This window comes from Eutrigla gurnardus (assembly GCF_963514095.1).
Source record: "Eutrigla gurnardus genome assembly, chromosome: 20".
NCBI lineage: Eukaryota > Metazoa > Chordata > Actinopteri > Perciformes > Triglidae > Eutrigla > Eutrigla gurnardus.
This window is the reverse complement of record NC_139931.1, coordinates 2622670-2644097: the sequence shown is the minus strand read 5'-3', so window position 1 is coordinate 2644097 and position 21428 is coordinate 2622670. Positions and strand designations below refer to the sequence as shown.

The 21428-nt window shown below is 48.0% G+C and overlaps 2 protein-coding genes across 2 annotated transcripts; one reads left to right on the top strand and one right to left on the bottom strand.

Moving 5' to 3' along the window:
• Positions 1 to 2529: 2529 nt before the first annotated feature.
• On the bottom strand, positions 2530 to 9688 carry LOC311031426 (uncharacterized protein). Its single transcript, XM_084037738.1, has 9 exons — positions 8961 to 9688; positions 8265 to 8372; positions 8090 to 8172; positions 7864 to 8023; positions 7639 to 7794; positions 7379 to 7510; positions 6812 to 7035; positions 3021 to 6613; positions 2530 to 2934 (listed from the first exon to the last, which is right to left on the bottom strand). Exons 1-9 carry the CDS (start codon positions 9081 to 9083, stop codon positions 2882 to 2884), a joined length of 4632 nt encoding a protein of 1543 aa, XP_083893864.1. The 5' UTR covers positions 9084 to 9688; the 3' UTR covers positions 2530 to 2881.
• A 229-nt stretch (positions 9689 to 9917) lies between these two features.
• Positions 9918 to 19866, top strand: LOC311031506 (MBT domain-containing protein 1-like). Its single transcript, XM_084037824.1, has 18 exons — positions 9918 to 10170; positions 11654 to 11879; positions 12405 to 12538; positions 13157 to 13262; positions 13397 to 13476; positions 13620 to 13737; positions 14007 to 14141; positions 14228 to 14316; positions 14391 to 14489; positions 14585 to 14720; positions 14864 to 14919; positions 15006 to 15110; positions 15190 to 15337; positions 15700 to 15782; positions 16094 to 16331; positions 16436 to 16498; positions 19019 to 19198; positions 19437 to 19866. The coding sequence occupies exons 1-18, from the start codon at positions 10150 to 10152 to the stop codon at positions 19517 to 19519; spliced, it is 2100 nt and encodes a 699-aa protein (XP_083893950.1). The 5' UTR covers positions 9918 to 10149; the 3' UTR covers positions 19520 to 19866.
• Positions 19867 to 21428: the final 1562 nt, after the last annotated feature.

Here is a 21428-nt window from a genome sequence, read left to right as displayed (position 1 = left end):
TGTTTGACCAGAGTTTAGTTGTTGGTTTAACGAGAGCCGTTAATGCTCCATCAATCTGGTTCAATGAGAGCTGGAAGTGGTTCAGGTTGGTCCAGGTGTGTGTGTGTGTGTGTTCGTGTGTGTGTGTGTGTGTGTGTGTGTGTGTGTGTGTGTGTGTGTTAGTGTGTGTGTGTGTGTGAGTGTGTGTGTGTGTGTGTGTGTGTATGTGTGAGTGTGTGTGTGCGTGTGCATGTGCGTGCATGTGTATTAGTGTGTGTGTGTATGTGTGTGTGTGTGTGTGTGTGCGTGCTTGTGCGTGCATGTATGTTAGTGTGTGTGTGAGTGTTCGTGTGTGTGTGTGTGTAAGTGTTCGTGTGTGTGTTAGTGTATGTGTTTGTGAGTGAGTGTGTGTGTGAGTGTGTGTGAGTGTGTGTGTGTGTGTGAGTGTGTGTGTGAGTGTGTGTGAGTGACAGGTAAAATACTCAGTTTTTTTCACCTTCATTCTTCACATATTGCATCTCCGTTCCAACAGGCCTCTGAGAAATACGTGTGATAACAGAGTCAGGTTCACACATGTAGAGCACACACACACACACACACACACACACACACACACACACACACACACACACACACACATACACACACACACACACAGAGAGAGAGACACACGCATACACACACACACACACACACACACGAACACACACACACACACACACAGAGAGAGACACACACATACACACACACGCACAGCCTCTCCCAGTGTTAAGTATTTGGTTACATAACAGTGGCCTCCACACCATTAAATATATGCATTTAAATGTAGTTGTACTCTACTTGCAGTGAAGTATCCCCGTTCTTCTTCTTCTACAGTTATTTGAGCGGTAACAAGGTCATGAGAGAAGAAGTCTTTATCCCGTCGATCAACGTCTTTATGTGCTGATTTGAATGAAGGAGAACCTTCTCGATGTGTCATCAGGATGCAGACGATCGACATCATTCAATGTTTAATACGATACAGAAGTTCTACTCCAGGATTACCCACTTAATACTTCCAACCAAGTACTCTTCTAACAGTATTACTTTACAAGAACAGACTCCACTAGAAGTAACAAGTATCCAAATAGTAAATGAGTAACAAAGTATTTATTTAAGGTGTCAGTCCGTAACAATTTTTATCTGTTTAAATGTCTTTTAAGTTACGGTCTATCAAAGAGTGAGTTAAAACAATGGTGGTTGATCATGTGACCCACTAATGAAAGTACTTGCTGCTTTGACCAGAATTAGGATCTCCGTGTTTGTGGCCACATTCCCGTGCAAAATTAAAAATGATTTTTAGCTTTTTCCGTCAGTCAGCAGCAGGTTGGTCTGTCCAGGTGGAGCTACTTTACTTGTAATGGGAAATCTGTAACTTCCTACTGCTGAATCAGGCTCCATCTAGTCTGAAGTGTTTGGTACATTTCATTCCTGCTGACTCACAATGGAGGATCAACAGGCAGAGAAAGAAGACCATTCAACTTCCAGTCCAAGAAAAAGAAACAACAAACTAAAGGAAGTGAAGAAGAAAAGTCATCAAGAAGCAAAGTGACGCCAACGAGGGGAAACCACAGACCTCCTTTCAGTGTGGAGCATTTGAAGGCATCACGCAGATGAGAGACAGTCCACACTGTTGGGTGAGGGAGATGAGTCCCAGAGGCTCGCCTGCAGTTCTATCTACCGCCAGAGAGGCCGCTAGAAGCAACGCATCTCAAATCTTTAACATCATAAATTAATTTTTTTTTAAAACAAACGTGCTGCATTTTTACACCAAACTTCATTCAATATTCACAAAATTTAATTTAAATCATTCATCAATGTTTATCTTATATGTAAACATGAAAGTTGCTTCTGACCTGGACCCAGCCCTGGAATCAGACCTGGACCCAGCCCTTGAATTAGACCTGGAACCAGACCGGTTCCACCATCTCACTTTCTCTGAGACTTGCGTCAGTCAGACTGGCTGTCTGTCTCCACCTGTCAATCAAACCTGCAGAGAGGGCGACGGGCACAAAGAGCCGGGGCTGATGGGAAAGTTGTTCCTGGTCATAAACCAAAGGGACAAGTAAAGACGTGGAGCTGGTTGGTGGTTGTTCTGGTTCAGAGAGGAACCTGATGGTGATCCTCAGGATCAGGGATGCTTTCAAATACAACTTTCTTGTTTTGTTGAAGTCGCCATCTGCAGAAACAAGACGAGACGAGACTTTTCAGCTCAACACACGTTTAGAAGGAGAAACCATCATCTGAATGAAAGATCATCATCAATAGTGAACTCCCTATTCACACTGTGAGATTTAGGGTGGACTCTGCTACCCCCTGCTGGACAAAACTCATCGACAGTGGTACTCTTCTCATAGAAAATATTGTCTAATAGTAATTATTATATTAATGATAATAATGTTAATGATACTACTACATCTTATAAAAAAATTATGCTAATAGCAATGATAATAATAATATCAGTAATGCAAACAGAAGTCTGATTGTTAATCGTCTTTATTTAGATCTGGAGTTTAAAACATCAACAGAGAGAAAAGTGATTTTAAAGTTAAAGTTTATTTAATTTCATCACATTAAAACTAAAAATAAACCACATTTCAAAGCAGTTAAACCTAAAAGGAAACACAGATTCATGTCAAAGGTTTTATATTTACGAGTCTCTTAATGTCAGTTTTCACCCAAATGTTTTTTCCTGATTTATTCTTTAAAAAATGATTTAAAACATTTTTAAACAAAATGAACAGTCAGTATGACGACAAACATGTATTTTGGATTTGTGAGTGAACTGTCCCTTTAAGCATGCCATCACCCTGTCCCTCCCCAGTGAGCCAATCGGAGTTGTGTGATGATGTCATCGAGGCCGTCAGGTCTGGCACAGTCCCCCATGGTCAGCCACCGCCGGACGAGAGGAGACGGCTGCAAGACAACTATTATTATTATTTGTATCTTATGTGCAGGTGTTCTGATTGTTGTTGTTGTGAATGTGACGCAGCTGTTCTCACCTGCAGCCTGTTGTTGTTGTTGTTGTCTTTGTTGGTCCTGACTTCTCTCCCTCCCTGCAGCAGAGATCGACAGCGCCGCCATCTTACAGACACTGATTCTCTCCCTGTTGCCTCCCTCTCTGCTGCCGGTGCTCCTGATTTGCCGGTCGCTGCTGCTGATGACCCGCCTCCCCGTGCTAATGGTCTTCCCCGACCCAGAGGAGCTGCTAATGCGGCTCGCGCCTGCTGAACTGCTCAGCCGCCCTCCACCACCCACGCCCGTCCTGCCTCCAGGACTCGGGGATCTCAGGTTGCCGGTTGCCCCCCCTCCACCAGACCCCCCTGTACCCCCCACAGTGCTCCTCCATCCGCTAGCTGAGCTGTAAACGGGCTTCGAGTCCCTGCTGCCAGCGCTGGTGGATCTACCAGAGCTGCTAGCCCTGCGGCTACCAGGTGAGCTGCCGATCTTGCTGCTGCTACCTGAGTTACTCAACCTCCCACCACTGCCCACGCTGCTGCTGCGCCTGACAACCCCACCAGGGATGAGCCTGCCCCCGCTACCAGCACAGTTCAGTCTTGGTCCACTACTGGTGTAGCTACTTGGTGGGCTGATGACTTGGCCATAATTACCACCTGCTCCACTGCCAAACCCTCTTGGTCCTCCTGGAGGGCTTGTTGCTAGTTGCAGGACTGCTGACAGGCTTTCTTCCCGGTCTGCATTCAGTAAGCAATCGCTGCCGGCCACGCCGCTCACACGTCCGGATCGTCCACCGTAGACTCTCCACTCTCCACTCCCTCTACTACCGAACCTCTCGGTTTCTGGGGGGCTTGTTGCTAGCTGCATTGCCGGCCGTCTTTCTCTGCTCCCTGTGATGGGTAAGCTATCACTGCGTTTTAGACTGCCGATGCTACCAAAGCTCCTGGTGTCCGGTGGGCTCGTTGCAAGGAGCAGGACCCCTGACCGGCCTTCTTCATTCCCTGTTCTGGGCAAGCTGCTCCTACGTCCGAGTCTGCCGCCAGAAACCATCCACTCTCCAATCCCTCTGCTGCTGAACCTCCCCGTTTCTTGTGGGCTTGTTGCAGGGTTCTTGGCCACTGATGGACCTTCTGCTATCCCATCACTGGGGGAGGTAACGCTGCCATCCAGGCTTCTCTTACGTCCAAGATAGCCGCCATAAACCGTCCACTCCCCACTTCCTCCACTGCTGAACCTCCTCGTTGTGGGCAACTTGCCTCCTGATGGACTTTCCTCACTTTCTGTGCCGAGTAAGGTCATACTTGTGTTACTTGGCACGCTGTTAAAGGTAGTTCCTCCATCGGCTGGGACGCTTTCAGAGCTAGCTGACTTAACAAACACTTGTTCACTGTTGCTTCCTGAACTGATAGCAGGTTTCTGGACATCCTTGCTGTCTGCAATGCCCGTCGTATCTTTGAACCGGTCTCTGGGACTTCTTTCATTACTCACACTTTCTGGATGCAGGGCTCCAAAGCCAAGCTGTACCTTTTCGTCTGCTCTGATCCTACAACCAAGGTGACCTCCGACCTCAAAGCCCCCAAGACTGCTGCTGCCCAGCCGAAGGCCGATCCCTCCACTGGATGGTCGAGGGTTCCTGTGTATACCTCTACTTCCTTCGTTACCTTCAAATAATCCAAAACCCAAACTGTCCCTGTCTCTCGCTGAGATCCGGACCTTCCTGTTTGAGTCCTCTTCATCTCGCAACCGGCATTCTTCCTTCGTACAGAGAACGTATTTCACCACTGGTCTCACACTCAGACACCCCTCAGCCTCGACTGGACTCAGGCACCCCTCAGCCTCGACTGGACTCAGGCACCCCTCAGCCTCGACTGTACTCGTACACCCCTCAGCATCGACTGGACTCAGACACCCCTCAGCATTAACTGGACTCAGACACCCCTCAGCATTAACTGGACTCAGACACCCCTCAGCATTAACTGGACTCAGACACCCCTCAGCATTAACTGGACTCAGACACCCCTCAGCCTTGACTGGACTCAAACACCCCTCAGCCTCTAATGGACTCAGACACCCCTCAGCCTCGACCAGACTCAGACACCCCTCAGCCTCTAATGGACTCAGACACCCCTCAGCCTCGACCAGACTCAGACACCCCTCAGCCTCCACTGGACTCATACACCCCTCAGCCGTGACTGGAATCAGACACCCCTCAGCCTCGACTGTACTCGTACACCCCTCAGCATCGACTGGACTCAGACACCCCTCAGCATCGACTGGACTCAGACACCCCTCAGCATTAATTGGACTCAGACACCCCTCAGCATTAACTGGACTCAGACACCCCTCAGCCTTGACTGGACTCAAACACCCCTCAGCCTCCACTGGACTCATACACCCCTCAGCCGTGACTGGAATCAGACACCCCTCAGCCTTGACTGGACTCAAACACCCCTCTGCTGCGACTGGAATCAGACACCCCTCAGCCTTGACTGGACTCAAACACCCCTCTGCTGCGACTGGACTCAGACACCCCTCAGCCTCGACCGGACTCAAGCACTTGTCTGGACTTAGGAGAGAATCAGGACTTCGAACTTGCTCCTCTGGATCAACTGGACAAAATACTTGATGTGTCACGCTCATTAATACCTCAGTCTCAACTCGGCTCAGACAGGGTTCTGGAATTGGGTATGCCATTGGACTCACAAATACACAAGCTTCACTTGGACTCAGCCTCTCTTCAGGGTCTGAAGAACTCGAAGCCACACCAGAATCTGTTACAGACTTTGTTGACTTTGTTGTACTTAACCATTCTTCATGAGCTGCTAGATTCAGGATCTCATTGTCGGGTTCAGCAGGGTCTACCTCTCCCATCTCTGTATGTGCAGTCTTCCTTTCAAAGTCGTCCTTGCTGCCTAAAGCAGCTGCAGCTCCCATACCTGCATCCTTCAGGACTTTGTCTTGTTCACTATCGGGTGCATCGGACAAAATACCTTCTTCTCCCTTCTTTCCATCTCTTTCTTTGTCCTTGGCATCAATCGGGGTAAACCCACCAGAGACCTTACCCTTATCCTCTTCAGACCTACCAAGAGATCCACAGACAACTTCCCCCACATTCCCATCAGCTTCTGCTGGAGTCTCCAGACTCAAAGATCCACCCTGTGCAGGATCCTGGTTCTCAGCCTGGATGGAGCCCTCAGTGCAGTTTGTTTTAACCGATATCACAGTTTCTTTGTTGGGATCATTAGTGAACAGTGGTCCTTGCCTTAATCGTGGTTCTGTTTTGACAGCAGGACTCCCAGCAGATTGTGTGTCAGGAACCAATGTGGTGTTTTCTCCTTCTCCTGAACCTCGGAGTGTCTGAGTACGAACAATCGATGAGCTCTGCAGATCTGGATCTTTGGTGTAGACCTCATCCTCCACAGGGTGGATTCGCCTGCTGATGATTGCACCGGTGGATTCCCTCTTGAGCCTTTTGGTACAAGCTCCTGGTCTCTGGTCTTCAGACTCGTTGGAGTCTGTTTCTGAGGGAGGGACAGTTGGAGGGGTTCTCCCATCCGTCAGGAATGTCTGAACCCCCATCCTCCCATGACATCCTCCCAGAACCTGGGCCAGGTTGTTTCTCCTGAAGGCCCAGTCGCTGGTTGTTCCACAGACGTCAAGTAAAACCGAAGAAGAGAAAACAGAGCCGAACTTATTGTTCAATACACAAACGTAAAAAAGAAAAGCAATTTTTCAATAATTTCCTGGGAATTAATTTATCCTTTATATCAAGATATACTATAAACATTGTAATATTGCTGTTTTAACATGAATCATAATTTTCCTGGTCTCGTACCCCTGTCGGCCTCGTCCGTCCAGCAGCCTCCTGTAGTCCTGTATCTCAGCCTCCAGTCTGCTCCAGACGTCCAGCAGGACCTGATGGTCTGCAGCCCGCTGAGCTGCAGCCTGCAGCTCCGAGTCCAGGTCTCTGCTCAGGCCGTCTGCTCTCTGCTGCAGGTCCACCAGCCGCCGGTTGCAGGACTCTGTCTGCTCCAGACCGGAGGCCTCCAACGCCACATTCTACCCAGACACACGGTTTTGACATGTTAGCGTTGTGAGGATGGCTGGAACCTGGACAGGTCTGTTATAGGTCTGTCAGGACCAGGTCTGGACCAGGTCTGTTATAGTGACAGAGTCGAGTTCAACCTCTTTAATTTACATGCGAGGCTTGGATTTGTGTACGGTAGTCATTAGCATTAGCATTAACAACTAGCCTAAGCAAAGCCCAGGCTAACTGAAAGGCTCCTTGGTCCACAGGCTGCAGGGACGGTGGTTTATAGGTGGTCTAGAGGTAGTCTCTATGGACCTGAATCAGTACCAGAGACTTTTGGTGGTCTGAGGCTGATTGTGTTTATTGTCTCACCTGAGTCCACAGGTGAGTCCACTCTTCCTCCAGACTCGCTGCTGTTCTCCTCAGGTCCTCCAGCTGGGCCTGGACCACCTCAGACTCACCTGGGGGGTCAAAGGTCACCTCCGGGGAACCAAACATGGACACCTGAACACAACACATCTGATGACACGTTGCTGATTTAAAAACCCACTGAAGTGAGAACCGTGGTCATCGAACATTCAAGACTTCCAACTTGGGTTAAAATTAAGAGCGTGCTGTAGGTGTTGGGGTACCTGGGCGTTGAACCAGCGCTCACCCTGGTTCTTGATGAGCAGCATCACACCCGTCTGTCTCAGGTCTTCCACCTGCTGGATCAGGTCTGATGACTCAGCAGTCCGCATCTCCATGACAACGTCCCCTGTCATCTGGGCCAGGAGACCCTGCGCGTCCTGGACAGGTGGACAGGAAGCATGGCGTGGAGGTTCATTTGAATAATCCAGGTGAGTGTCTGGTTTTACCTGCTGGTGTTGAACCTGCAGCTCCATCAGCCGCTGCATCTGATTGGTCGCCAGATTGTGGAGCTCCGGCAGCTCGCGGCCCATCAGCGCCTCCTGCAGCATCCTGAGGTTACTAAGCTCCGCCTCCACACGACCACGATGGTCACGCTCCTTTTCACACCTGTGCACACAGCAGGGGATGATGGGAAGTGTCCACATGTAGCGTGTTTAAAGTGTGTGGATCTACCTGACACCGAAGTCCAAGACGGCGAGCTCTGCAGCGAGCAGCTGCAGCTTCAGCTGAGCCTCGGCCGAGAGACATTCACTGATCTGAGAGAGAGAGGTGTTACCTGATCCAGGTGAGTAGCTTGACTTTGGTATAAAACACCTGGACTTCTGTGTTCTGGGGTTAGTGGGCTCACCTGGTCCTGCAGCAGGGACGCTGTCCTCAGGTACCGGGGACACTTCCTGTTCAGCTCCTCCTGGATCTGATGCTGCAGCCTCTGATTGGTCATCTCCAGACACTGAACCTGCATCCACCAATCAGAGGGGAGGACAACCAATCAAGTATCAGACGTGAAGTCTCCATGGATCCTCCTGATCTCAGTCCATGCAGAACTCCATAGGAGAACCCTTTGTTTTATATGTATCATTTAATTTTGGAATCTTAATACAAACGATGTGCTCAGTCAAAACAAAACTTTATTATAAATCTGTCTTTTTCATGTTCCCCTGCTCTTCAAACTATTACGAATTATCAAGTATAAAGGTCAGTTAAATGTTGATGTTTATGGGTCAGGTGGAGAGAAGAATGTACATCCGTACATACAGAACTCCATTGAGAAATCTGCTACTTTTAACGTTCCCTTGCTCTTAATCATCACTCGTGAATCTCTCCTGTCTACCTGCTGCAGGTACGAGTCCGCTCTCCTGTCTACCTGTCTCCTGTCTACCTGTCTATCTGCTGCAGGTACGAGTCCGCTCTCCTGTCTCCCTGTCTACCTGTCTCCTGTCTCCCTGTCTCCTGTCTACCTGTCTCCTGTCTATCTGCTGCAGGTACGAGTCCGCTCTCCTGTCTACCTGTCTACCTGTCTCCTGTCTCCCTGTCTCCTGTCTACCTGCTGCAGGTACAGACGGGAGCTCCTGCCGTATTGCACCAGGTCTCCAGGTCCACGACGACCACGGGAACCTGAACCCGCCCGGGTCGCCCTGCTTGCACGGAGAACCTGCCACGGTGACATCACAGCACTCCTTTAAAGGGTCCTTGTCTGTGTTGCATTCCTAAATCTGATCCTGGAGCAGCAGTCTGAGCTCCCTTCAGGTGTCCCGCTGGGTTTGTCTGGGACCTGATGGAGCTCAGGTTGAATCAGCATCAGCCTTTGAGCAGCTGCATGTCTCAGCAGGATGGCAGCGCCGCCCCTCTGCTGCAGGAGACCAGAGCCCTTCAGGTTCTCACATGTTCTGCAGAGGTTCTCCAGGACCTGAGGGCCAGAGCACAATGCATCTTTTATATGATGCTCCCCATGAGTCATCGGCAATAAAACACTGCATTTTTTATTGACTATGTAATCAAGCTCTTCTTTATTAGAATAAAAACCCAAGAAGAATCATAGAATCGGTAAAACAAACAGATCTCTATTGAGAATACTTTTATGTTTTCTTGCTTTTTAATCAACACTTGAATCACAAATACAGATGCGAGTCCAGGACATCATTATCATTTCATCAATACTGTCAGTTTAATGTGTTGCTCGTTGTTTAAACACGACCAAAAGGCTCCTGAAGTACTTTGATATCACTTTTATTAAATATTTGATATTTAAAATGAAATGTAATTTATGTGGATGTGGATTTTGGATGTGGGTCTTTTTAAGCAGGATTTTTAAATTCCATACTTACACAATTTCCCAATGTTTCTGTATTTTTAAACTGAATATCTTTTCATTGTAATATTATTACTTTTATTTCAATAAATCATCTTTAAATGTCTTACAACACTGCCAGATAAAGCTAATGTGATAATTATCATTATAATTGTATTATGATGATTATTATTATAACACGTTATTTAGGTCCTGATATGGTTGCGGTTCCGTCTCTGGCCAGCAGAGGTCGCTAGCGGGCTCGCCACCTAATCTGAACTCCACACACGAAGCAGACACGGCAGCCAATGGCAGATGAGCAGCTGCGATCTCGGCGCGTGCGCACAAGAAGTCTGGTTATGTGTTGATGTCCCCGCTGGGTTTTAATGGTTCTTCCTGCGGGTTGTAGAGTCCCGGTGCGCGCGTCCCCCCGTGGTCCGGTCTGATGGAGCCCCCCAGAGACCTGGTGAGTGCCGAGGCTTGTCCGTGCGGCGGGTAGCCCCCCTTTGTTGCGGTTGACATAGCGGCGTTAGAGGCTGATTCAGGCAGAAAGTCGAGGCCAGACTCCCTTGAGAAACCCTCTACTTTTAGGACGTCTCGCTCTCTGATAAGCAATAAACACCTCAATAAAATTCCATTTCACGTGTTTACGTCGGAGCTGGATATTAACCTTCATTCGGCGCAGATATTTTGCGCAAAGTGTTGCTTAATTCGCCCAAATCGTAATATTATATGATTGCTTCGTCCGCCGTTCTATCTCCGTCCACTGAACTGCACTCAAAAACCCCGCGATATAAGGTTTCCATTCTTGTTGACAAGAGGCACGTTTCTCGCTGACCCGCACGGTGAATAAAAACACGAGACACCCCTTTATTCTGCATAAGTGGACTCAACCGGACAGCTTTTAATTCAGTGAAACGTCCCGTTGACTGTCGCGCTGCTGTTTTCCCCTCTAGATCCCCGTCCCGGGTCACCGCAGCGGGGGTCGGCGAGGTGGATCCGTCAGGATACAAACATGCCGTCTCTACGGCAGACCGCGGTGCTAGATGCATGGCATGTATGCCGAATTTAATTGGGGCTTCATGCGAGTCACACGAGCCCCGAATTTTATTAAGAGACACATCCGGGTGTCTGCAGTCCGAGAAAAAAACCCGATTTGCGTCTCATCCAGTGTGGTGGTCTCGCGCCGACTCGGTTCGTCAGCTGTGGCTACGAGTCTCTCTCTCTCTCTCTCTCTCTCTCTCTCTCTCCCCTACTCTCTCTCTCTCTCTTTCTCTCCTCTCTCTCTCTCTGTCTCTGTCTCTCTTTTCATCCCTCTCTCTCTCCTACTCTCTCTCTCTCTCTTTTCATCCCTCTCTCTCTCCTACTCTCTCTCTCTCTCTACCGCACTGCGGTGGTGCGGTGACGCTCCACCAAACCGTCTGGTCCGTGGTCCCCTGAACGCACCATCAACCAGGCTGCAGGACTGAAAATCAGATTACTGATGACTGACTTGTATTCATATTTCTGAGGCTATAATCATTATTCCGATCAATCATGATACGATCATATGTATTTATTACAGTAGTACACGGTAGAAATACTCCGTTACGAATGTGATATTTATTATATGATTGCATTATTTCTTTTTGCTGATCTAAAATACTTTTGGTCGGTTTCATCAACAACAAATCATCATATTTAATGAGCGGTGATGTTTGTGTGTCGATTAGAGTGGAAGTAGAAAATACGTCAGGACTCCATCTATGACTCTCTGACTCCCATCTCTGACCTTCATCTCTGACTCTCTGACCTTCATCTATCACTCTCTGACCTTCATCTCTGACTCTCTGACCTTCATCTATGACTCTCTGACTCCCATCTCTGACCTTCATCTCTGACTCTCTGACCTTCATCTCTGAATCTCTGACTCCCGTCTCTGACTCTTTGACTCCCATCCTCGTCCTCAGGTGGAGCGTCCAAACAGGAAGCGCTGTGACTCCTTCGGGATGCTGGACGGTCTGGAGGAGGACCGGAGCAGCTGCAGCAGTGAGTCCAGCGGGGGGAGCGGAGCCTCCAGCCCCGAGGACAGTGAGGAGGAGGAGCCTCACCTCCCCCCATCCTCCCCCTCCTCCCTAACGCTCATCAAGTCCAACGGGCAGCTGTACACCTACCCCGACGGGAAGATAGGCATGGGTCAGCTTCTCTCTACCGGCCACCAGGGGGCGACTCCTCTCTGGTTGTATAGAAGTCTATGAGAAAATGGTCCTACTTCTCTCTGCTGGCCACCAGGGGGCGACTCCTCTCTGGTTGTATAGAAGTCTATGAGAAAATGGTCCTACTTCTCTCTTGATGTATTATCTCAGTAAACATTGTAAACATGAGTTTATGGTCTCAATCTCTAGTTTCAAGTCTTCTTCAATCCAGCATGATGTTCATTTAGTACATTATGGTCCATTTAGAGTCCACCAGACCAGAAAGCAGGGGATGCTTTAGGGGGCGGGGCTTACCTGCTGACGATTGTGGTGCGTTCAGGAACTAAAAGAAGTGCAAAATTTGTGGTTTGATTGTCCGGACGGACGGGAAGACGCCATGTGAGGCTCTGATTGGTAGACTGTTAGTCCGTTACATCTCTGAGCCAATCACAGCAGGAATGTATAACTTCACTAATCATGTCCATGTTGTTGGTCTTTCATCCTGATGTCTGTTGTGTCGTGGCAGCAACCTGTGAGATGTGCAGCATGGTGGGAGTCCGAGACGCCTTCTACAGTAAAACCAAGCGCTTCTGCAGCGTCTCCTGCTCCAGGAGCTTCTCCTCCAACTCCAAGAAGGCCAGCATCCTCGCCCGGCTGCAGGTACCAGACCCCCTGTCCCCGGTGTCCCCCCTGTCCCCGGTGTCTAAGGAGTCCTTCGCTGACTTCCTGTTGACTCCTGGGTAAAATCGTTCAGTAAGTCGTCGTTGAGTCGTGTGCTTCGTTCGTTGAAGCGAACATGACACGTTCTTATCACATTTAGTTTCAGCAGACAGAATAGTACAGACCTTAAAGGGGAAGTCTAAAGTGTCTCCCTATCTTAAAGGGGAAGCCTAACGTGTCTCCCTGTCTTAAAGGGGAAGTCAAACATGTCTCCGTGTCTTAAAGGGGAAGTCTAATGTGTCTCCCTGTTTTAAAGGGGAGGTCTAACGTGTCTTCGTGTCTTAAAGGGGAAGTCAAACGTGTCTCCGTGTCTTAAAGGGGAAGTCTAGTGTCTCCCTGTCTTAAAGGGGAAGGTGTCTTCGTGTCTTAAAGGGGAAGTCTAATGTGTCTCCCTGTCTTAAAGGGGAGGTCTAACGTGTCTTCGTGTCTTAAAGGGGAAGTCTAACGTGTCTTTGTGTCTTAAAGGGGAAGTCAAACGTGTCTCCGTGTCTTAAAGGGGAAGTCTAACGTGTCTCCTTGTCTTAAAGGGGAAGTCTAACGTGTCTCCTTGTCTTAAAGGGGAAGCCTCCCACTAAGAAGACCAAGGTTCTGCACAAACAGCCTCTGATGAGCAGACCGTCCTATCAGCAGCAGGCGAGTCAGCAGGGCGGAGTCAAGAGGAGCGGTGAGTCTTGGCGGCGGGTCACATGACTTCTCAAGACTAATAACACAATAATACATCATCTGATTCATAACGACAGCGAGTGTTTCTATGGAAATACGAAAGAGTTATAAAATAGAACATAATATTTGCTGCAGTAACCGTGGAGATGTTTGACTGGGGCGGTTACCTTGGAGACGGAGATGTGACGGGAGCACCGGTCAGCTGCTTCAAACATGTGGGTGCATCACACACACGTAAATATGTTTATATATATTTAGATATGAAACCATGTGTGTGAGATGTTGTTTGTTGTTGTTGTTGTTGTTGGTGTTGTTTGTTGTTGTTGTTGTTGTTGTTGTTGTGGTGGTGGTGATGGAGGTCCCGATGGGGAGGTCGTGGGCTGACATCAGTGAGGGCCTGCGGGTCGAGGTCACCAACACCGACAGCGTTCTGCCCATGAAGGTTTACTGGATCGCCGGCATCATCAAACTGGCAGGTGATCATACTGATCATATTTCATCTGGTTGCTATGGAGACAACAGCATCATCCTTAGGTCTTTCTGTTCTTTCTCTCTGGTTTGAGTGATCTGGATGGATCTCTTAATATCGTCCCGATTGGTTTATTGTTGTGAGATTTTCACAATAAAAGTACAAATAAAGCTGAAACTTTTTATAGTGATGAGGTTTTTAGTAGAGTAGCTAGATCTGTGTTTGTAGATGATGATGATGATGATGATGGTGGTGATGATGATGTCATCGGTGCAGGCTTCAAGGCGTTGATGCGGTACGAGGGCTTCGACAGCGACTCCACCAGAGACTTCTGGTTGAACCTGTGCGTGCCGGACATCCACCCGGTGGGCTGGTGTGCTGCCGGAGGAAAACCTCTGGTCCCACCTCAGAGTAAGAGTTTCCCTTCACAATAAAAGTCTGTGTGCTCGATCAGTGGAAAGCCTTTATTGTGAAAGGTTGTATTGTGACGTTCTCAGCCATCCTGCACCGCTTCACCAACTGGAAGACGTTCCTCATCAAGAGGCTGACGGGGTCCAAGACTCTGCCACCAGACTTCCCCACCAAGGTCAGACCAGCGTCATGTTTGTGGTCCATCTCCCAACCGTGTAACAAGCTAATGGTCCCCCCGTGTCCCCCCAGGTCCAGGAGAGTCTGCAGGTCCCCTTTAAGAGGCAGATGAGGGTGGAGGTGGTGGATAAAACCCACCTGTGTCGGACCCGGGTGGCTCTGGTGGAACAGGTGGATCTGACTCGGCCGGTCTTCAGCACCTGAGCGGTCTGCTTGTGTTGTTGGGGGGTCATGTGGTCTCATGTGTGTCCTGTGTGGCGGTGCAGGTGGTGGGGGGGCGCCTGCGTCTGGTCTACGAGGAGTGTGACGACGGCTCCGACGACTTCTGGTGCCACATGTACAGTCCTCTGATCCACCGCATCGGCTGGTCCCGGTCCATCGGGCACCGCTTCAAGCGCTCCGGTGGGTTGATGCCCACGTCCTTGTGTCCCCCACGTCCCCCATGTCCCCCACGTCCCCGCCACCAGACTCCATCTAGAAAACGCTGGATTTAAGCCGGCAGCTCTTTGCTGACATGATGATGAAGAACTACTTTGTGTTTCCAGATGTGACGAAGAAGCCGATCACTCAGACGGACGCTCCGGGACAGCTGTTTGCTAGGGTGAGACAGCCTGTCTGTCCTCCTGTCTGTCCTCCTGTCTGTGCTCATATCCGTTCCCTGATCAGTGACCCTGTGACCCTGTGCAGGTGAAGGAGGTGGATCAGACCGGGTCCTGGTTTGAAGACGGGATGAAGCTGGAAGCCATCGACCCTCTGAACCTGTCTGCCATCTGCGTGGCCACAGTCAGGAAGGTGAGACCCGGCTGAGGACCGCCAAGGTGAAGACAGACCAGAGTAACCACCTGTCTAACCACCTGTCTGTCCTCGTCAGGTCCTGGCAGACGGCTTTCTGATGATCGGCATCGCCGGCTCGGAGGCGGCCGACGGATCTGACTGGTTCTGTTATCACTCCACGTCTCCGTCCATCTTCCCCGCCGGCTTCTGTGAGATCAACCACATCGAGCTGACGCCCCCTAGAGGTCTCATCTAGTTACTCCTTCTAATCGAGTTTTTATTTTGATGCGTTTTTAATACCTCAAAATAAACAAAGACCTAAAACACGTCTAAACAAAAATAAACTTAAAATTAAAAAATAAAACACGTCACAAATCAAAAACTCTAAAATTTAAAATTTACGAAAGGCCCTGAAATACGTAAAAATTAAAACCCCTCAAAATGTAAAACACTTCAAATTAAAAAAAAAAAAACTAAAACATGTAAAAAATAAAACAACACATTTTTTTTAAAAGGCCTTAAAATATCTCAGAATTAAAAACTGCAACATTTAAAAAAAAGACCAGAAGGATATGAAGGAACTCGTCTGCTTGTTTCCTGTCCTCAGGTTACAGCGGCCTTCCCTTCAGGTGGTTCGAGTACCTGAAGGAGACCAGGTCTGTGGCGGCTCCCGTGACCCTCTTCAACAAGGTGAGACCAGACCCTGGTACGGGTCTCATACTGTCGGATCGTAGTCTCTGAGATGTGAAGCATTATTAATGGCTTAGTTTGTATTTGAGGTTTTATTCTCCGTCTGTGTCTCAGGTTTCCTTCGGATCATTTTATTGATTTATTGTGGTACTTTCTTCTTAGTAGTATTATTATATTCTCTCCATGTTGTGTTATATTGTATTTCTGTATGAAACCTGTGACCTCTGACCCAGAAGGTCCTGTGGAGGTCATGTAAAGGTCCTGTGGAGGTCATGTAAAGGTCATGTGATCCGTCCCGTCTCCCCCGGCAGCACGTCCCCGATCACGGTTTCCGTCCCGGCATGAAGCTGGAGGCAGTGGACCTCATGGAGCCCAGGCTGGTCTGCGTCGCCACGGTGACCCGCATCGTCCACCGGTTGCTACGGATACACTTTGATGGCTGGGAGGACGAGTACGACCAGTGGGTGGACTGTGAGTCACCTGACCTGTACCCGGTGGGCTGGTGTCAGCTGACCGGCTACCAGCTGCAGCCGCCCGCCGCCAACGCAGGTAACTATAATATACATAATATATTTAGAGGGAAGGCCAATCACAGAGCCCCCCCATCGGTGGTTACCTAGCAACCAGCCAGCGTGAGTATGTTTGTGTTTCAGGCTCCAGAGACCTCCAGACCCGCCAGAGGAAGAAGTCTCAGACGTACAAGGGCCAGAAGAAAAGTAGGTCCGAGTGTTTATGCGACGTCGTAGAAATAAACCCAGTAGACCTTCCTGGTCTCGTCTCCGTAGCGACTACCGTTGCCTTAGCGACCGTTGTAGCGGGCCACTTCTGTATAAAGTTAACCAACTGATAAAAATTCTGATATACACTCAACAAAAATATAAACGCAACACTTTTGTTTTTGCTCCCATTTTTCATGAGATGGACTTAAAGATCTAAAATTAATTCCAGATACACAATATTACCATTTCTCTCAAACATTGTTCACAAATCAGTCTAAATGTGTGATAGTGAGCACTTCTGCTTTGCTGAGATAATCCATCCCACCTCACAGGTGTGCCACATCAAGATGCTGATCTGACATCATGATTAGTGCACAGGTGTGCCTTAGACTGTCCACAATAAAAGGCCACCCTGAAATGTGCATTTTTGTTGCTTTATTGGGGGTCTGGGGACTCAGAACCAGTCAGTATCTGGTGTGACCACCATTTGCCTCATGCAGTGCAACACATCTTCTTCGCATAGAGTTTATCAGATTGTCAATTGTGGCCTGTGGAATGTTGGTCCACTCCTCTTCAATGGCTGTGCGAAGTTGCTGGATATTAGTGGGAACTGGTACACGCTGTCGTATACGCCGGTCAAGCACATCCCAAACATGCTCAATGGGTGACATGTCGGGTGAGTATGCTGGCCATGCAAGAACTGGGACATTTTCAGCTTCCAAGAATTGTGTACAGATCCTTGCAACATGGGGCCGTGCATTATCTTGCTGAAACATGAGGTGATGTTCATGGATGTATGGCACAACAATGGGCCTCAGGATCTCATCACGGTATCTCTGTGCATTCAAAATGCCATCAATAAAATGCACCTGTGTTCTTCGTCCATAACAGATGCCTGCCCATACCATAACCCCACCACCACCATGGGCCACTCGATCCACAACATTGACATCAGCAAAGCGCTCACCCACACGACGCCACACACGCTGTCTGCCATCTGCCCTGAACAATGTAAACCGAGATTCATCCGTGAAGAGAACACCTCTCCAACGTGCCAGACGCCATCGAATGTGAGCATTTGCCCACTCAAGTCTGTTACGGCGACGAGCTGGAGTCAGGTCAAGACCCCGATGAGGACGACGAGCATGCAGTTGAGCTTCCCTGAGACGGTTTCTGACAGTTTGTGCAGAAATTGTTTGGTTATGCAAACCAATTGTTTCAGCAGCTGTCTGAGTGGCTGGTCTCAGACGATCTTGGAGGTGAACCTGCTGGACGTGGAGGTCCTGGGCTGGTGTGGTTACACGTGGTCTGTGGTTGTGAGCCGGTTGGATGTACTGCCATATTCTCTGAAACGCCTTTGGAGACGGCTTATGGTGGAGAAATGAACATTCAATGCACGAGCAACAGATCTGGTAAATGGTAATATTGTGTATCTGGAATGAATTTTAGATCTTTAAGTCCATCTCATGAAAAATGGGAGCAAAAACAAAAGTGTTGCGTTTATATTTTTGTTGAGTGTAGAAGCATATGTTAGGACTTTTCAATCATTTTTACAACATTTTATGAATTTTGTCGATTTTTCACTTTTTATTCGACATGCTATAGTATGACTTTTTTTTCCCCTATAAATATTGACCATGGCTTTTTATGGCTGTTTTGGACTCACTACACTGAGACTTGGCATGTCAAGCAATATGAGAGATTTTTATGACTTTTTAACAATTTTAAATATTTTTTTATGAATATATGTGGACTGACTTTTTCATGAATTTTCGACATGCTATAGTATGACTTTTTGGGGGGGGGGGGGGGGGGGGGGTATGACTAAGCCTTTTTATGACTATTTTGCACTCACTACACTCAGACTTTGATTGACACGCGATATACACTCAACAAAAATATAAACGCAACACTTTTGTTTTTGCTCCCATTTTTCATGAGATGGACTTAAAGATCTAAAATTCATTCCAGATACACAATATTACCATTACACGTGGTCTGCGGTTGTGAGGCCGGTTGGATGTACTGCCATATTCTCTGAAACGCCTTTGGAGACGGCTTATGGTGGAGAAATGAACATTCAATGCACGAGCAACAGATCTGGTTGACATTCCTGCTGTCAGCATGCCAATTGCACGCTCCCTCAATGCTTGTGGCATCTGTGGCATTTTGCTGTGAGACAAAACTGCACATTTCAGAGTGGCCTTTTATTGTGGGCAGTATAAGGTACACCTGTGCACTAATCATGATGTCAGATCAGCATCTTGATGTGGCACACCTGTGAGGTGGGATGGATTATCTCAGCAAAGCAGAAGTGCTCACTATCACACATTTAGACAGATTTGTGAACAATGTTTGAGAGAAATGGTAATATTGTGTATCTGGAATGAATTTTAGATCTTTAAGTCCATCTCATGAAAAATGGGAGCAAAAACAAAAGTGTTGCGTTTATATTTTTGTTGAGTGTAATTACTTGTGAAGACTTTCTCTGACTCCATCGTTGTCTTCTTCTTTCAGAGAGAAAGTTGCCCGTCACTAAGCGACCCGTCAGCCTCTCCGGTGCCGTGGTAACGGGCGTCCCCAGCAGCCTATCAGGGGACGAGAATGAAACGCCGCCCGATTACCCATCCCCCCCCACTCCTTCCTCAGCAGCCCAGCCGCCATCAGCTGACCCAGAGAGCAGTGAGGGGGGGGCAGGTACACACAAACACACACACAAACACAACTAATCTATGCGGTGGTGTTTTCAGATAATTTACTGAAGTAAAAGTACTAATACCACACACTATCAAACTGCTTAACTAAGCAAAACTTAGGGCTGGTTCCAGGCTGGTTATAATTAATTATATGGATTTCTGGATGTAAAGAACTTGTCAGATAAATGTAGTGAAGTAGAAGTACATTAAAGTACTTTGTGTTTTTTGTCTTTTTGCAGGTCCAAAGAACAAAGACTTGGAAGAGTCTGAAGCGGAAACCAACGGGTCTTCTGGAGGGTTCTTCACCCCCCAGGACCAGTAGGCCTTGTCAGACCAGTAGGCCTCATCAGACCTTCATCTCTTTCTACTGTTTCCATCATCATCAAACTTCTACTCTGACTCTTGATCCTCCTTACTTTTATTTTCTTTATTTATGTGCTTTCGCTCATGATCTTCCTCCTCGTCCACACTGATGAGGACCAAGTCAGCGAAGTCCTCCGTGTGGCCTCTAGGGGTTCACGTTCTCCCGTCTGCACATTTTCTAAGCTGATTGTAGTATTTGTTTGAGACTCTACGTGTGGACGAGGACTCGGAGGCCAAACAAGGGTTTATTTAAGAGCTGGTTCTAAGAGGGTTATGATGCTGGTCTGACCGCCGCCCCCTTCTGGTTCTGAGAGGGTTACATCCTCATCTGGAGGAAAAAGAAAAGAAAACTTTTTGTACAATGATTTTTTTCAACGCCAACATCTTTGTACATCAGAACTCTTACGTACATTATAATAATATGAATAATAATATTACTAATAATATTATTAATAATAATATTACCGGATGCTGTGTAATGTCATGTTGAGATTATCAGTCGTGTGTGTGTGTGTTCAATAAGCTAAAAGAGAAATGTTTGATACCTCACAAAAAGTTTATTGAATAGTGATTAAAATATTCCAAACGTTGTAAACCAGTTATTTAACAGATACGCGGCGTATATTTGATTTAACATATTGTAAGAATGAAGACAATCACAATACTAGAAGAAGTAAAACATAACAAGCGTCTAATACAGTAAATGTTTTCAATACAAATTTAACACCAAAACAAGCAAATACTTTGATTTATAAAATTCTAAAATTAGCACCTTAAAGGGATAGTTCGGAATTTTGGACATAAGACCTATTTTCCAAGTGAGCCGAGTTCGCTTATGCTATGGCTAGCGCAAGTCAATGGTTCTAGTTAGCATGGCATTAAAAACAGTCTTGCCCACTCCACAGTGCACCCGAGGCAAATCAATTAAAACACTAGACTGTCGATGTACATATCTGTGTTGATAGAATAATATTAAAAACTAACCTCGCATCGCATGAATCATCCATTTTTTGAGGAACTAGTTTCTCAGCAGCAGCAGAACTTTACTTTATAGGCAATCGAACCGGGCCAAACTGTCGGCACTTATACCCCCAAGGCTGTCTGAAAAGCCCTCGGAGCTCACGCAAACACCGGGCAGCCCACGGCCACGCGAAGCCACAATTACGCACCGCGAACCTGGACCACTGCTCCGTCCGGAGAACCGTAAACCCTCGGACGCGTTGCGGGGATTCCCTCCGGTAAATAGACACATGAACACCGCCGAATAGTCGGGCCTTGTGCCCTGAGAGCTGGGTGAAAAGCCCTTGGACCGCAGACCAACACCGGGCAGCGGGCGGCTCCGCGAATCCACACATGCGGACTCTCCGTCGGACTCAAAACTCTAAGACGCGCCACCCGAAACACTGCCCGTAAATAGGCAATCGAACCAGGACGAATTGTCGGGCCTCATGCCCTCAGACCTGGGTGAAAAGCCCTTGGACCTCACGCAAACACCGGGCAGCCCACGGCCACGCGAACCCACAATTACGCACCGCAAAGCCGGACCTCTGCTCCGTCCGTAGACCCTAAACCCTCGGACGCGTTGCAGGGGATTCCCTCCTGGCACCACCAGTCTCCGTTTGTTCGGTCCCGGCTCTCAGCTCCAGCGGGGGCTATCTCGGTCTCCACAGACGCTCGTTCACGTTCTGCCCTTTGAGCATCCCTCTCGTGCAATTCTTCCTCTGTATATTCAGGCTCGTACAGGTACGGTTGGGTTTGGGTGGAAAAAAACTCATCAGAGTCTTCAAAAGTTTCACTTTATTCTCCAAAAGTGTCCATTTCTATGAGATTGAAGAAACTAGCACTGCAGGCTACTCTGCGTCTGTAGC

Bases quoted from the DNA above. Each gene is read 5' to 3' on its own strand.
- LOC311031426 (XM_084037738.1), bottom strand. From the start codon at position 9,083: ATGTCACCGTGGCAGGTTCTCCGTGCAAGCAGGGCGACCCGGGCGGGT. The intron at 8,373-8,960 runs GTAGACAGGAGA...TGGTGGATGCAG, and splicing joins CCCGTCTGTACCTGCAGCAG to GTTCAGTGTCTGGAGATGAC. The intron at 8,173-8,264 runs GTGAGCCCACTA...TCTCTCTCTCAG, and splicing joins CGTCCCTGCTGCAGGACCAG to ATCAGTGAATGTCTCTCGGC.
- LOC311031506 (XM_084037824.1), top strand. From the start codon at position 10,150: ATGGAGCCCCCCAGAGACCTG. The intron at 14,721-14,863 runs GTGGGTTGATGC...TTGTGTTTCCAG, and splicing joins GCACCGCTTCAAGCGCTCCG to ATGTGACGAAGAAGCCGATC. The intron at 16,332-16,435 runs GTAACTATAATA...TTTGTGTTTCAG, and splicing joins GCCGCCCGCCGCCAACGCAG to GCTCCAGAGACCTCCAGACC.